We start from the raw sequence: 17,119 nt of genomic DNA, 5'->3' as shown, positions 1-17,119 counted from the left end.
TGAAACATAGATATTCAGCTATGGCGTAGAGTAACCAAAGATACCTTGATCCTTTGAAGTTTTAGGAAAAAGCCAGGAGCTCAGCTAAACAGCTTTACTTCTGTATGTTAAGTTCTAATTTCACATATACATGCTCCCCTTGAGGAAAGTATGGGTTTGGGGAAGAGAAAAAATAAAATACGCTGAAGTTAGCCATTGGCAGGAACATCAGGTATCATGTACTGTAACCATGCCCTTCACAAAAAACAGAAGCTGATGCTCCTACCAAGTTCATCCACTTGGTGCATCAAGGTAAAATAAAAAGATTATTATTTTTTACAGAAAGGACACTGAAAAGATAATTAAGGCATATTAAGCTATTAGGAACAACACTGTTCCCATAGCAGCAATATTTCTCATGATAGAGGAAATTGATGCAAAAGTCCTTTGAGAAATCGCAACAATGAGCAGTACAAGAGAACCAGTGTAACATAAGGGTGGCAAAAAATGACGTTAAAAAAATGTACATGACCACCTGACATTAACTGAGAAATCATGCGTTCAGGGACTTTGTCCCAGAAGAATCAGGTTTTCATAGGAAGATGGAGAGATTTACTTATCCTTACTGTGCAAAATGAATAAAGAATATAAGAATATAAACTAACATGTTCTACAGTCATGTGTGCAAATGATGACTATGTGAATATAGAAAAAAAAGAATGAAAAACCTATTCAATCAAGAGGAAATATTTTGAAAACCAGTAATAAGGAAATTACCTATTTTAAGGAGGGCTTGGATATTAAAGAAGGAAACTATTAGGTGTCATATTTGCCTCTCTTCCCCCTTTTATTATTTTAGTTGATTTAGAAGATGTCAATCTATACAAGTAACCAGAAACAGTCATGCTATCTTCTCAATATAAAGTTATTGGCTAGTTGGCATTCAAGATGTTTGCTCTAAATGCTTCCCCGTGCCTTGAATCAGATGCACATCTTCAGTGGTTTTTGATTCTCTAACACCTGCCTATATAGCTGTTGCTAGGTTAACCTAAGCGGCCTGTAACAACACATATTCAGCTACATGCTATATTCTTTTTCTTAGTTACCATACATTATTTTCTGTATTATCCTATATTAAATACTACAGTTAACCTTGACTTTTGCAGTCCTAAACAGTAACTTTACAGCAGTTTAAAACATTTCACGAAGCCTGAGATCACTCTTCCCTCCTTTGTAGACAAAATGTGCACCTAGCGATATGATAGCATCAATTCAAATTGGGGAGCGGAGGGGAAGAGAAGGAGGCTGTTGAGGTTTACAGCATAACTATATACAGAGGAGCACTAGCTAATTTCAGCTTTTTCCACTTACTTTTCAACAATTGTTTCATTAGTTGATGGTAACGTGACAATACAGCAGTGACAGTATTTGTTCCACGTACAGGTGGCATACTCACATTTTCAGTGAGACAATCCCTACGCTGTTGCACATTTCCAACACTTTTGTGACATTGGTGCCCTATTTTGGGAAGGGGTTTCTGCTCACTAGCCAATACTCTGGTTGACAGCAGTGGTCCAAAGACACGTTACTAGGTTGCAAGTGGTATAAGCTGCTGTTAAGGGGATGGAGCTGATAACCACAGTGGGATACAGGGTGTCCTTCTCACCCAGTCATTGAGGTGGAATACAGTATGACTCGACAACCACACCAATGAGTCTTAGGGCATCTTTTAAGATGTTTTCAGCTAACAGGGCTGGCAGAACCGTCCAACATCTTTATGTATACTAAAATCAATTGATGCACCCATACTTTTTCTTTTCCAAAGTGGCTAGTGCCGTTTAGGTGCAAAGAACCAAATGTTGCATTAAAAATTTCATAAGCCACAGGTTCACGGAGAATAAGATACTGCAGGTCCTTCTGGTTAGGCTAACAGCTGCAAAAGTCTAAACACTACCTCTCCAGAGCTTAAGAAGCAATTTCCCAAATCTAGGGGAAACTTATCCCTACACACACTAACAACTGATCTGTAGTTTCTTCCTTTTCATTTCTATTCGGGCTCCTACGCTGCAGTCAGTTAGGAGCAGAGAACCGTGAGGTTGTATTGCCAAGCTGAAGATCCATCTCTATAGATTCTGTTGCACCTTACAGTTCCGTAGCACTGGCTACTTCTGCCATTTTCAGCGAAACTTCGAATCTAGTTGTGTATTGTTATTTGCTCAGGACACAAGGGTCCCTACGACTGAGCTGTTGCAGGACTCCCTCTGGTCAGCCACCATGTTAATGATAATTAAAATCCCAGACCTATTCCAGAGCAATTTGACAAGGCAAGTTGGGACAGTTGCTGTCCATAGGTTCAGAAGAAGGCAACGTCTTCCATACCTTTTCAGGGTCTTCAGCTTCTCGGCGAGTCTCCCAGACTACAGCCTAAACCACTGTAGTTTTTGTATACATCTCCAGTTTCAGCCATAAGCGGGGTAGATCTTTCCCCAGAGTCAGGCACCAAATGAGTAAAATTCTTCTCAGAAACCTCGTTAATGCATCTTTCCTCACCCCCCACCGCTGTCTACTACAATTAGTTTTAAAGCCTTGTAAGTCAGCAGCTGTTTCCTCTGTAGCACTTGGCTTTCCTCTCTAAGCACGGAGACCAAACACAGTAACTGCAGAGTCCTGTCACCATCTTGAAGATTGTCACAAAGCTGAATCCTCCCTGACAGCAGGTACTGCTGATGGTGGAATGTATATAACCCATGCAGGTCTGGGTGTCCCACAGGGATCCTCCAGTGTATCTGCTGCTTTTTGCTATATTTTCTACAGATAGGAACAGCAGTATCCATCACGCATTGCTGCCAGTGACAGGCGTGCACCTTAGCCCATACTTACATATTTGAATCAGCTTGTTCTTTAGGGAGAAGGTGACCTACTTCAAAAACCTTAAAAAAACCAAAAAACCAAAAAAACCCCTGTTTCCATTGCTGAGACACTGGGCCCCTCAGAGTCCCTGAAACCCAGCGACAGAAACTCCTACCGAGAAGTTGAGGCAATCTGCTTACTCTAATCTGCCGAGGTCAGTTTGGTTTTTTGCTTGTCTGCTCCCTCCAGAGGCCAAACAGGCAAGGGCATTTTCCTGAAGGTCTTCCTCACTTGGGAATAAAATTCATTAACTTAACCATAAAAAGGGGTAGGGCTGATTAAGGAATATAGATGCTAATGACTGCAGAAGAGATTCCTACATCACAGCCTAGAGACACAAATAGGAGTTACCCACTTTTACAAGAGGGACGAATGAGCGCCTGCAAAATAGAGTACTTCAAAAGAAAATTTACTGTTTGGCAAAAGATGCAGTAACAGGCCCCTTAACTGTTACCAAGTCTCTTCAGCTTCTGACTAAGCTTTCCCTCCTTGAGATGACAGCCTGAACATAAATAAAACTGCTGTGCAGGTGTCCTCTCTATCTACAAACACACTGGAAAACATGAAGAAAAGCTAACTCATAGGACAGACAACACAGGCTCATCTGTGTTTTTTAATATATTGTTGTCCCACTAAGTATTTAAGGGAAAGTCTGAAAATGTAATTGGTATAATTAAAACATCTGGATCCCAAGTGTGGTACCCTGCTGCCAGTACCAACTTCCTAGATGGAAGGGATGCCATCCATAGGGACCTTGACAGGCTGGAGAGGTGGGCCCGTGTGAACCGCGTGAAGTTCCACAAGGCCAAGTGCAAGGTCCTGCACGTGGGTCGGCGCAATCCCAAGCACGACTATAGGCTGGGAGAGGAATGGATTGAAAGCAGCCCCGAGGAGAAGGACTTGGGGGTATTGATTGATGAGAAGCTCAACATGAGCCGGCAGTGTGGGCTTGCAGCCCAGAAAGCCAACCGTGTCCTGGGCTGCATCAAGAGAGGGGTGACCAGCAGGTCGAGGGAGGTGATCCTGCCCCTCTACTCCACTCTTCTGAGACCCCACCTGGAGTACTGCGTCCAGCTCTGGGGGCCCCAGTACAGGAGAGACATGGAGCTGTTGGAGCGAGTCCAGAGGAGGGCCATGAAGCTGATCAGAGGGCTGGAGCACCTCTCCTGTGAGGACAGGCTGAGAGAGTTGGGGTTGTTCAGCCTGGAGAAAAGAAGGCTCCAGGGAGATCTAATTGCAGGGGCCTACAGGAAAGATGGTGAGGGACTGTTGATCAGGGAGTGTAGTGACAGGACAAGGGGTAATGGGTTCAAGCTGAAGGAGGGTTGATTTAGATGAGATGTTAGAAAGAAATTCTTTACTGTGAGAGTGGTGAGGCACTGGAACAGGTTGCCCAGAGAGGTTGTGGAGGCCCCATCCCTGGAAGTGTTCAAGGCCAGGTTGGGTGGGGCTTTGGGCAAAGCGGTCTAGTGGAGGGTGTCCCTGCCTGTGGCAGGGGGGTTGGAACTAGATGATCTTTAAGGTCCCTTCCAACCCAAACCATTCTATGATTACTACATGAAGGTACTCACTCTTCTCAGCTCACCTCTATTTGGCCAAGATTGTATTTTATAATCACAAAGTTGATCTTTTGCATTAAATTTCATTGGCAAGATATAGCACAAGCAACCTGAATTAATCAATAGGAACTCTGACTCATGCTTGCTCTTGTAACAAAAATAATAACCCTGCGAGACAGGCATTCAAGGCCCACGATATTCATGTTCAGTAACAGCAAATAATTATGGCTTAGACGAGCTTGCTCAGCAGCAGGAACAGCCAACCCCCAACTCACCTGAGAACAGGACTTACCTCATGACCGCAGGGAGCAGCGGCCCCAGCACCAGCTCACAACCCAGACATGCCACCAGTCCTATCCATTCAGCCTGAAGAACCTGGTCTGGGGTACAGCCAGGTACCACACCGGGCAAACCGTCACCCTCAGTCATCACCTCATTTTCATTCACGGACATTACTTGCAATCATTGTGCCAGCCTAACCTCTACCAGGTTGTATACTGTACACTAATTTAAGTATGTGTGTATACATATATGGTACCATATATATGTACGGTACATATCATATACATGTACGGCACTAGCGCATAGTACCACAGGTATGCATATTGGCACATAGAGCGCAGTCATATGATATAACGCATCAGTAGTAACAAGTAAATGGCACAGAGCTCAATGATCACGGGTTACCAGCTCCTCCGCCTCTTGCGTAAGGAGAGGAGAGGTTTTAGGGGTTTTTAAAACCATAATACTTCTTTTCAATTAATGTGTCTGGACTATATCTACTAAGGATTAGGGCAGAAAAGCATGAGGGCTGTCCAACCAAATGCACAGCTGCCCCTATGATAAGGTGAAGAGACAAAGAAAATTTGAAACGATGAACAAAAATCATGTTTCAAAGTTTTAATCAGAGAAGACCTCAAAGTGGGAAACATCTTAGAGAACACAACGTTTACACTTTAGCTGTCGGAAATTAATTTTTGACTCCCTACTTTCAATTTTACACTATAGGTAAAAAGCCAGCAACAGTTCCCAAAGTTAAACAAGAATTCTTAAAAAAATTATCTAGAAACTACTCTTACAGATGGAGCACCTTTCATGGCTTTGCGGTCAGCAGTCTTGCAATCCTCTATCTGGCAGCTGCTGTTCTACCACTGTTCTTTGCATGGAGACACTGAACAGAGAGCTCCTCCTGCAGCTGTTTCCCCCTCCAAAGAAAAGAGAAGCAAGAAGGGACAACATACGGCTGCCTAGATTGGGTTATGGAAGCTTTAGCAATGGACAGAGAACATACATCAGGAAGTGTATTCAAGAAAGGCAACACTCCCCGCATGTAAGTAGAAACCAGATGGTGTTGAGCTGGAGCATTAATAAGAAATTAATAGTTAAATAGGAAATTTTCTTAAAGACTCTGCAGAGTTTAGGCTGAGCTAGACACATGTCTGGGGACAATGAAGATTGGAAGCAACCGCAGGGCAAACCGTAACCAATTCTGCCAGGAACAGAGTTTCATCCTTGTCCCACAGTTGACGTCTCCGTTGTACGGGAGAACTCTGGTAGGGTGAAGTTCCTTACGACATTCATTTGTACTTCTCCTTACCACTGACCATGCACTTCACATTCTTCCCACATGTACAAGATTGATTTTGGCAAGTAGAATTTCCATAATATCTGTATCTTCGATAAACATTCATTGCAATTTAACCATTAGCCTTTCTGCTAGCACAACTGAAAGAACAGACCCCTTCTGCATTTGGACCTCAAGATCCGTTTTGAGAGCTTTTAACCATTTTCAGAGCTGCTTACGGTCTGCTTAATATGTTGAGGAATCCAGTGAGCTAGGGAATGGTTTATAAACCTCATCCTGAAACATTACGGCATTTATGTTGCCTCACAATTGAACCTTATAGCCATACAAAGACAGTAAATTCATATACTTTAAGATCAGTGGAGTAAGAATGTTGTATTGGTAGTATCTTATCCCAATATTTAGCAAGCTTTTACAACAAATATTTAAAACCCATGAAACATTTGGCAAAATTACTTAATACTAACAAAACGTTGTCCTTAGAATAAGAGACCAGATCCATATAAGGAAAACAGACACTATAATGAAAGGAAAAAAAAGTAACAGAAAAGACATTTTTGAAAAAGCTCTGGAAGTTCAAATCTAGCACTCCTTAAAAATCATGTAAAGCAATGAGGCCACTCCGTATTTAAAGCCATTTTGTTTTTATCTATTGGGGTAGTCACTTTACATCATACCAAAAAGACTGTATAACGAATACAAGTGTCAAGAATCAGATTTTTATGGCACAAAAGGAATTTTTCCATTAACCTGCTTTCAGAGTTGTTAAATACATAATTGAAGACAAACTAAGGCTACCACAAAATAATATTTGCATGATGATGTTAGTCTTTATTCAGCTTCTCAACTGACTCCTCCAGTCTGAAGGTGGAGAAGAATCTTTCCATTAGTTTGAGCCATTTATTCTGGATGAAAAGATTCTTTTCCTACGTTTGACACAAATTTATTTTCTCGTTTATATTGTTATTCAAAGTTCACATAAGCTTTAATGTTGTACCTTACAATGTATGGAATTTAAGATTAAAATAAAACTCTACTCTTAACATAACCTCTTCTATAATGTAAAAATATTCTACACGTTTAACATATCAAGAATGTTAAGCATTCACTTTGGGGAAAAACTATTTTACGTATTTTTCAGTACAAACCCAACTGTTAATGTTGTGTATTGACGTATCCTTGTTAAGTTGGGTGCCACCCAGTGTTCCTCTTCTGCAACTACAGCTTGACTACTGTACTTACAACACAGAAGAGCTATGCATACAAGACAGTTTTCAACAACTGCAAATTTGAGATGCTGCTTACTTTTTTATCTTTACTTCTCCCCTACCCCTACACTGTGGCAAATTTACATCTTTGAAATAATGAGTGTTTTTAATTATCAAAATCAGTATAAAAATAGCAGCATGCTACTAGACATGAAAAGCAGATTCATCATGCATTATGAATTTAAATGCAGATTTCTGCCTTCCTTTTATATTATCAAAATCTTTTTAAAGTTAACATCAAGGCAAGGGGTATAAGGACAGACACTGCATAGTATGATTTGATACTAGTCTGAACTGGGTATTTGTATTTAATCAAAATCCATGATAATTACAGGGTAAACAATTTTTATTTCAAAATACAAGTTTAACTGGAATTGTAGTGATGAAAGCAGAAGAGGGAAAAATGCAGTCTTTTACAGCCCATGTCACTGTATCTCACTCACATCCAGAGGTAAAAGCTCTAACTGGTGAAGAGACAAAATATTTGTGGCGTTTCATTGAACCTTTGTGATAATCCAGCATTATCCATTTCTAAAGAAATATAAATACTTTAAAACAAACATTGAAAATAAATCCTTTTGATGTAACAAACTACACTCTTTACCGAGATTTTTCAGTCTTCTTAAAAGAAAGGGACTTCACCCAAAAAATAATCGAAATATCAATGTAGAACAATCCTTGGAGGCAAAAAGTCGGAATGTAAACCTCTGTTCCAAATTAGATCTGAAAAGCAAAAACACCACCCCATGTATTTAATTCACATGCATTTTTCATCAAGCAACTCAGTCTTTAAGCTATTTGCACCATTCAACAGGAGGCTTCCTGAACTCCGTACAGTACTGTTCTTCCCTCAGCTCGTATCGCATTTTCTTCATATCTGAGCAATTACTCTCATGTCCCCACCACCACTGTTACAGTACAATAGTTACGCAGGTGAGCACTTCTGCCAATATAGTTATGCATAAATGGTACAGACATAAATTAGCCCGTGACTCTCAAAATCAAAACCGAGTTTAAGGGTAACTTCCCTAAGTAGTGACTATCCAAATTAATTTGGTGTAAAATTAACAGTTTTCTAACCATTCTTCTGACATAAACAACAAAGAAAAGATTCACCAAGTCTTTCATGTTAACTACGACCTCGGAAGCTGCACTTCATTCTAGGCAGACTACGACCATCCTCAGAGAGATTATTCCCATTTTATCTCTTTATGTCTTTTCCTTTCTTAAAGCAATGTTATGTTGCACAGCCGACAGAAGCTTAAAAACAATTGTAGCTGCTTACTTAAACACATTATCCCCCACAAAGAGCCATTAGTTTGCAAATTTTACTCTTTCAGTATTCCTACAGCTACTTAACACTTTGATGTCTTACAATAGCTTCATTATTAAAAGCCTGCACTACTGGAAACTGTTTCTAGCTTCAGGAAGCTCAACCACTGACAGGTCCAAAGTGCAATTTTCAAAAGTCTGAAGAAAAATTCATCGAGCTTTTGATATTTTTAAAATATTTGATCTAATCCATCATCTATCAAGGAAGTAAAAATAACATAAGCATTTATAGAGAATTAGTCATATTATCAACTCAAGAGAGAGAGGACTAAAAAGATGAAGAATTAAAACATAATAATATACTTAGAACAGTCTATCCAATTAAGTTAGCTCACTGGCTCAGTAAATTACTACTTAACCTCTCAGCCAGTTGACCCTGCACACATTTACCTCTCAACTGCAAAATAAAGTGCATTATCTTAGCAAACATTTCACAGCAGATTCTACTTCTGCATTTTTCTATGTAATTTGAATTATAACAATTTTACTACTACAATTTAAGAGTGTGCATGGTCACTTACTACAGCTTAGCAATGAGCAGTAACACAACTGATTGTGACCATCTGTAAACTCAGGATTACGGTTAACTTTAGTAACTACTAAGATGCAGCTTTTTATGATTTTTATGTAAACAAAAATGGAGACTTAAAGTCTTTTGCTTTTTTTAAAACCACAAATCCCCCAATTATTTCTGCAGTCATTATTAGATAGTGAGGTGGTTAAAAGTACAGAGGAATCAGAAAGGCGAAACCCGCACATGTTGATGCAATTCCCCAAGACACCTATGTAACCTGTGACCCCTTCCAGCAGCTGGTGCCCAACGTAGTGTGCATCAGCAGTTTATGGCTCTTGCTGCCTCAGGGAGACTGAAGTGGCCACAGCTGCCTCACCTGGCACAGGAGCTGACCCACCAATCTTTGTGCCTGCTCCAAGAGGTCTTTCTAGCCTACTGGGCAGGGGATGTAAGGAAATCCTACTAGTCTGCTAAACCTGCCTTATCACCTACTTTGCTTTCCGTCATGAGCTTTTTGTAAGGAGCTTACACTTCAGAGAGCGGTACTGAGGGCTACATTCAGTTCCTTCTGTATGAACATACCCACCTACGTCCACGCGTGCAGTTGTTGACTTGCGTAACTGCAACTCCTCACGCACACACACACATATACATACATATATATATGTACACACACAAAAAATCATTTGAATAGATGCTGCTACGTAACTCCAGGTCTTTGGGGTCAAATGACTGATTTTCTTTTAGGCCTCTAAAGGGTAATGAGAAGACTGCTCTCCATGTATGTTTAAATGGTATGACACTAAGCATACTATTTGCTTAGAGGTCAACTAGAGGATGATTGTAGGACAGGGGAGAGAACAGCAAGCTGGCATGCATATGTCCACACCACTTTCTGAAGCAGTCCCTGAGAAGGTGAGCTATTCTGAACATCGATGTATTATTTTACTTGCTCTAAAACAATGAAAAACAGCTTATTGCCAAAGATGACAGTTTCAAGCATATGATACAAAATATACATTTACTACTTACATCATCAATATCTTCATCATCATCTCCAATATCATCAAACTGGATTTCATCATCATCTCCAGGACCAAACGTGTCTGTTTCATTGATTTTAGCTAAAAAGGAATTCGGACGAGTTAAGGAGTGCACTCATACCAAGTCAAGATGGATTGAATATTCTTGTCCAAAATGAACTTCCAATTTGAAGTGAAAAGATTCTTACCATGTTCTGGAAGCTCCCCATATGCTTTCAGACTTCTGGCTTCATCTGCATTGTACTTTAGAATAACATCAGCCTTGTTATCCTAAATAAGAATTTATTAGAATTTATTAGTCACCTATAAAGGAAAAAAACCTCCCTATTAACCTCAGCAGACTAGTAACATCTATATTATTTATAGAAGAACACCTTGTTCCTCCTTCCCCTCCAGTGCCTTTACATCTGAAGTAAAAAAACCTCATTTGTAGAATACCTTCATTTCTTCTGGGTGATTACTTACAATATGAGCAAAATTAAATTATTTGAGAAGTTCAGTTTCATGCCTTTGAAATTAACCTTTCCTCAGAGAACACACATAGTGAGGTGAGGTGTTTGGTGGTAAGCCAGAAAGTGTCAAAACTTCCTAGTTTTAAGTAGTTTAACATACACAGTGAATGACTATCGTAAATGTTTTCCAGCTCTTATGTACGTTTCAGAAGCAGAATCTATCTTCAAACAACTCATGACACAACACTAACATTCCTGAAAAAGCAACTGACCTAATGAAAATTTGACAACTGTTTTCCATTATCCTTTATATTAGGTAAAATTACGCTACTCCATTTTTGGAAATTTAAGTAGAAACTAATCACTGATCAATTGGACTCTTAAGGTAAAAGGCTCCAAAATTCTGATTATCACAATAAAAGTTTGGTGCTTGGCTCAATCTCACTTATATCACAGGATCCAAGCATCAAACAGCTACGCCGGGGGGGGGGGGGGGGGGGGGGGGGAAGTGTGACGTCAATAAGCACCTTCACTCATAAAGTCTCAGGGTGCAATTTAGAAGAACAAGTTGAAGCAGGATTTGTCATCTGCTCATGACAATCTTTCTGCAATACAAGGAAACTAAAAGTCACGATTTAGCATAACTAAATACACATTCAAAGAAAGTTAGATGGGAATTCCTCATGATAGCTGCTGCAATTTAACATTAAACAAGCTGTTTGTAAGATATTCTTCATTGGTAAATTATACTGAATTTTTACCTGGTAGTCTCTTAAGCCAACCAATATAATATCAGATGTATTTATCCAAACCTGAAAGAGACAACATATATTGTATTGCAGGAATTCAACTTTTGTTGTGTAACGCAAGAGTCAACCAGCACATTTAGGTTTACTGAGAGACATGAAACACAGCCACCATTTTCACTTCCTAACCAGTAAACTGGAAATATCCAATTTCATAATTTAACAGCAAAACCAAGATCACAAATACTCATAGATATATTATTTCACATGTTATGGAGCTATTACTAAGGTAAATCAGACTTCTTTGACGAGCTTCTAGCCAACAAGGTGGTTATTAAGTCATAACTTGTGAGAAAACAGAAATAATGCATCTAGCTACCATACCACTCCGTGAACTGAGCTCCACAAGGGCAAAAATGAAGGAAAAACCTGATGAAGGGGTGATGGACGCTCGAGCACAGTGAAGAGCGCAAGAAAATGAGTGGAGTTGTTTCTAGTAACTGACTATGCTAATCAGTCAAACCAAGGCCAGAAGCCTCCAAAACAGGACATGCTAATTTAAACACACAAGACAGAACTATCCCACATCAGCTTGATTTTTTTTTGGAGATGGAATATATTTCAGTTGATATTTCCTTTCTTTTAGACATGAGGAATAGCTAAGTGATGGTTTCTGTAGCAAGAAATGAATTCTGCAGCACCTAACATTTATCTATGAACATTCTCCATTACCTTCAACAGTTTATTGCAGTGTAGTGCAGGCAGCTAGCTGGGCTCACAATGATACCAAGATATGCATGTTCACTGGTCTCCAAAAACAGACAGATGGAACAATCCAGAATGAACACAGCGAACATCTGTTTTTACTGAGAAGGGACTATCTATCTGAGAGGACCCCTTCCGTAGCATATGCCAGCAGAGGACAGAAAGCTGCAACATCTGACAAGGGCAAGAGGGGACACCATGCCAAGATGGCAAAGTTAACACTGCGAATGTGTACACCTGACTTCCCTGAAGGTACAAACATTTGCAGATCACCTTCAAACAAAAATATTTTGGGAACTGATGAAGTGGACAATGAAATGATGGCATCTGAGGTGCCTGTGAGAAGCTATAAAGAAACCTTCCCAAACCACTCTTACTGAACTATTCTCAGATAAGTCACCCAGTGAGAAGATGACGATGATTATCCAGTTCCTTTACAGATCAAAGTAAGTGGAGTATCAAATCCTGATTCTTAGCGGTTTCAGGAAATGCATACAAAAGAGGTGGCTTTGGACAACCCTTTTACACCTTTATTTTCTTATGCTGGGTGTCAATCTTCACGTTAACAGAATTTCTCCTGCTAAGCTAAGCACAGATCTAGTCTCAGATATAACATGCTGATTCTCCAAATACTCAAGTTCCCTGTCTACAATAAGGGAGCTTTATAATATTTCATATGTATGTAAGTTTCTAGAATACAAAAAATTCATATTTCATAAGCAACCAAAAAATCTCCCCTGAAATATATACATCCGAAGGCTCATACTTCAACTACAAGCTTCACTCAAAAGTGAAAGACTGCCTATTTTTGTGCTAGCAATACAAACAGAACAACAAACTAGTTTTATCAAAAAAGAAATTTAAGATATTAAGTCCAGCAGAAATACTAAGTTTCATAATGAGCTACATACATAAATTTTTACAATTACATGTCATGCATAATGCTGCTGTTTTCTATTGCAATACTTCAGAATTACCTTTTTTCTTAGTTTCCCTCTAATATGACATAACCTCTTCACACCATCAAAACATAATGCCTCCAGTCTTCCATTGCCTAACATCTTGATCACCTGGGCATATTCTGAAAGAGACGGCAACATACAGCAAAACTTCCAAACAAACACAGCTCCGTGAAACAACCAATAACTTTTGCCACTGTAACCAAAACTTGCTGTAACATTTTATCAAACCTGAGCAGTTGAGAGGAGCTTTGATCAGCCACACAGCCTGCTGAAGGTATCAAGGCTTTTCGTATCATTGTCGATGTTAACATTTTCAAACACTGCTCATTGTTGATTGTATCCATGCTATTGTTCCCTCTGAAATGCTTCCTACAGATAACTTTTACAGCTCTCGGGTCTCACTCAGAATTTGGAAGTTTATGACAGCATCACAGTGCCTGTCCTAACTGACCAAATCTTGTGCTATCATTGAGGGAAGAGGAGAAAGCGGCACATCCTGTATACCCCAGTGATACTCTGCATCCCTTCTACAAAGGCTCTGTGGAAAAAAAAAAATTCTGTTCTTGAAAGGACACGTTTTGGTGTTCTCAAACTGTGTGAAAGACAAGTACCAGGCTTCAGCTGAAAACTACGAAGCTTCTCTCCAACAGCCACCCTCAATCTCTCACCTTGTATTTAATCTCCTTCCCTCACAGAGTTCCAGAAATCGCTACTGAAGTACTTCATATACACTATTAAAGTTTGCAGCATAATGTCTTGCCATTTAACTAAAAAGAATAAAGCTTGTAAAAATTATAACATTATCTGACTGCCTATACTCGTCAGAAAAAAAATTTTCTTGGTTAGCCAAAGCTGTATTTCAATAATCTAAAATTTTTCCTTAGCACAAGCTAGCTAGTCCAACAAACCACATGAGACTATTAATAACTGAGAATAATGTTTCATTAAACAAATTTTGCTTGGGACCTAAAAAGGATTTTAAGTTTTACAAGTGCATCAAAATCAACTCATTTTTTGCTTACAACTGTCACAGAGTATCAGAAAGAGCATAAAAAATGAGTTCAGTGGTCACTTCTTTTACAGTGATTTAAGTCCGTATTTTTCCTGTATTTCTAACAAACCAACTGATTGATTGGTCACTAGGCAAGTACTCACCTATATGTGAGCAACCACAAAAGTGTGACACACAACCCAAGGTAAACCAAAAGGGAGGTGAGCTCACTGTCACCAAAAGGCAGAGGAGAGGGAAATCCTAGTCATCACCCTCCAGCTGAACACACCTGTGGCTTACTTTACCTCACAACATCCAAGTAAGAACCTTACCTATTGCTCCTGTTTTAATAATTGTTAAACACTCCAACCCAGGAGCCAAATTCAACCAAACCAAGAGGGGACAGTGGAAGAATCACAGAACAGTGAGATGTACTGTTCTCCCAGGTCAGTGACTTCAGAGAGCTCATCGACGGATCCAAGAACTGTTACAGTTGGTATAAAACAGAAAGTGGGACTGTGCATCCAAGAAACAACCAACAACTACTGGCAATGCTGAACTACATCAGCTAAGCCAGCTGCTTACGGACCCTCACGCAGAGCTACTCAAGGGATTTCCAGGGAATGTTTACATACATACTGTATTACACATGGCATCACAATAAGGTCGAGGAGAGGCAAGCTTTGTTCTTAAGTGGTGAAGCTACTTCAAATTTCCCTTTTCCTAGTGTCTTCTTCCTACACTCAATGCGTCATTCAGAATTCAAATAAAACCCCACTAAGAATACCTCTCTCTATTCCACAATAACTTTGTATTTCTCAGACATCCAGAGGTTTTCTCTGTGTATCAACTTCCAATGTACATCACTTACAATATGTGATTGACAACAATGGCGTTGCTATACTATAGTTGAAAACTCACCTTGCCCGTCTTCCTTGAACACCAGTTCTCTTTTTTCTGATTCATTTTCATTCTTACCTCGTCGCCTATTTTTACCTCCTTTACCTAAATTAAAAGGTGGGGGGAAAAAAGCATATGTTACTATCCGTGAATGCAGTGAGTGAACTAATCAGACTTATGGGGATTTCTGTGCTTGTTCTCTCCATAGCTGTTTTGAGTACCCTATCCAGATCTGGATTTTTTGCTTGCTTTTAACATTTTTAGCTCTAAGTTTTTAACTGACTAGTAACACAGTAATTAGAAGAAAGAGCTTCCACTATTTACGATGTCCTGGTTGCTCTGAAGTGACAGTAGCCTTCAACAGGGATTTGCACAAGATCGCCATTTTCAGTTTTTGTGACTGCTGCTACAAAATACCTCACAAATAATGGTGGGATAACCCGATGCACGCAACCACCAATGAGCAGAAGAATAACTCGCGTGGTTACGGTAGTGCTGAAATCCCACTTATGCTCCAAGTGAAGATGCCCTTTTTTGAAAGGCACACACGTGGCAACAGGATTAGACGCTTTTCATGAAGGCGCAGAAGAGCAGCTCATACTTCCCCCCACCCGTTAAAAAGCTGCTCTTCCCTTCCTCTCACTTTTTCTTCTTTTCCTTTAAGCAGCGGGGCGGGGGAAAAAGGCAGAAGCAGCGAGCGCACAGAGGAGCACGCACACCGGGCCGCTTCCTCAGCGGCCGCCCCCCCGAGGGACGGCGGGCAGGGCCGCCCCTGACAGCCAAGCCCCGCCAGGGCCTCCCTCTCCCGGCCGGCCAGGGCCCAGAGGCCTCCGACACGCCGCTGGGCCGCGTACGACCGGGGCCAGGCCGGGACCCGCGCCCGAGAAGGGGGAACCGGCCCAGGGGACACGCCGGCACGGCGAAGTGGGCGGGAGGGCTCCTCCGCCCCCTCCCCGCCCCGCCCGCGGGCACCAGGCCGCGGCGGCTCCCACGTGAGAGGCGGCGGGTGGGGGGGGGACACACGACTGTCCCCCGGCCTCCCCAGCGCGGCCGGGCCCGGCCTCGTCGCTACGGCGAAGGGACGGGCCGCCGCGGAAGGCCCGGCGGAGGAGAGGGCGCCTCACCTTTATTCTTGGGCATGGCGCCGGGCGCTCCGCCGCGGAGGGGCTGCGGGCAGGGGCGGCGGTTGGGGCTTCACGCGGCTGCCGCGAGGCGGAGGCGGGCGGCGGCTCCGGGCGGGATCGGCGGCGGCTCCTCGCGCGGCGGGACCGGGGCTGCGGCTGACTCGTGCGTTCCGGCCCTTAGCGCCGATTCGACCCGCAGCGCCCCCTGGAGCGCGGGAGGGCTCGACGCCTCCCGGCAGCACCGCCTCTGCGCACGCGCCCCGCAGAGGGGGCGCGCATGCACCTAGCCAGCCTACGCGCTCCCGGCAGCGCAGCGATTGTCGAGGGCACACACCCCAATGGGCGTCGTGATCGGCGGGCGCCGCGCGATTGGCCAAGACTCCGCGCCGGGCGGGCAGCGGCAGCCAATCAGAGGCTTCAGGAGGCGGGTCTCGGCGGGAGCGGTGGCGCTGGGCGGGCAGCGGAGCCGCGGGGCGCTTGTCGCCCGCGCGCACGAGCCCGAACGGGCCCCGGGGCGCCCCCGCGGAGCTTTGGGCTGGTTTGTTTTTTCCAACGCCGACCCCGACGAACGGTGCCGGCGGGCGCCCCGCTGCCCCCCCGCGGCAGCCCGCCACCGCCCATGGCCCCTGCCCGCTCCTCGCCTGCAGCCGCCGCTCCCCGAGCGCCGTGCGTGGGGCCCAGCATCGGCTCCAGGAACGGCAGCTCATGGGGATGGCGAGGACTTTCTGCGGTGGGTTTTGGGGAAACCCGGAGGAGCGGGCGGCGCACACCCACCGAGCCCCGGGGAAACCTCGCGTCTCTCGGGGAGGAAAAACGTTGTTACCAACCGGAGTGAGAAACGGTCACCGACGGGAGGGTGCGAGCGCGGGGGGGTCTGAAGTAAGGCAAGGTCGCGCCATCGGGATCCTGTGTTACATCGACCCCCCCCCCCCTCCTTCCTTCCCAGAGCTGCTCGAGGCTTACAGATTACCCAGTTCAGTCGAAAAATC

At 42.8% G+C, this 17,119-nt stretch overlaps 1 protein-coding gene across 1 annotated transcript; it reads right to left on the bottom strand.

The window, feature by feature from the left end:
- Positions 1-5,333: 5,333 nt before the first annotated feature.
- EIF1AX (eukaryotic translation initiation factor 1A X-linked) lies at positions 5,334-16,398 on the bottom strand. The gene is made up of 7 exons (XM_075775380.1): positions 16,131-16,398; positions 15,028-15,111; positions 13,131-13,234; positions 11,404-11,454; positions 10,379-10,460; positions 10,180-10,271; positions 5,334-8,024 (listed from the first exon to the last, which is right to left on the bottom strand). Exons 1-7 carry the CDS (start codon positions 16,144-16,146, stop codon positions 8,019-8,021), a joined length of 435 nt encoding a protein of 144 aa, XP_075631495.1. The 5' UTR covers positions 16,147-16,398; the 3' UTR covers positions 5,334-8,018.
- Between the last annotated feature and the right edge of the window lie 721 nt (positions 16,399-17,119).

This window comes from Balearica regulorum, chromosome 1 (genome assembly GCF_011004875.1).
Source record: "Balearica regulorum gibbericeps isolate bBalReg1 chromosome 1, bBalReg1.pri, whole genome shotgun sequence".
NCBI lineage: Eukaryota > Metazoa > Chordata > Aves > Gruiformes > Gruidae > Balearica > Balearica regulorum.
This window is presented reverse-complemented; position numbering and strand designations above follow the sequence as displayed.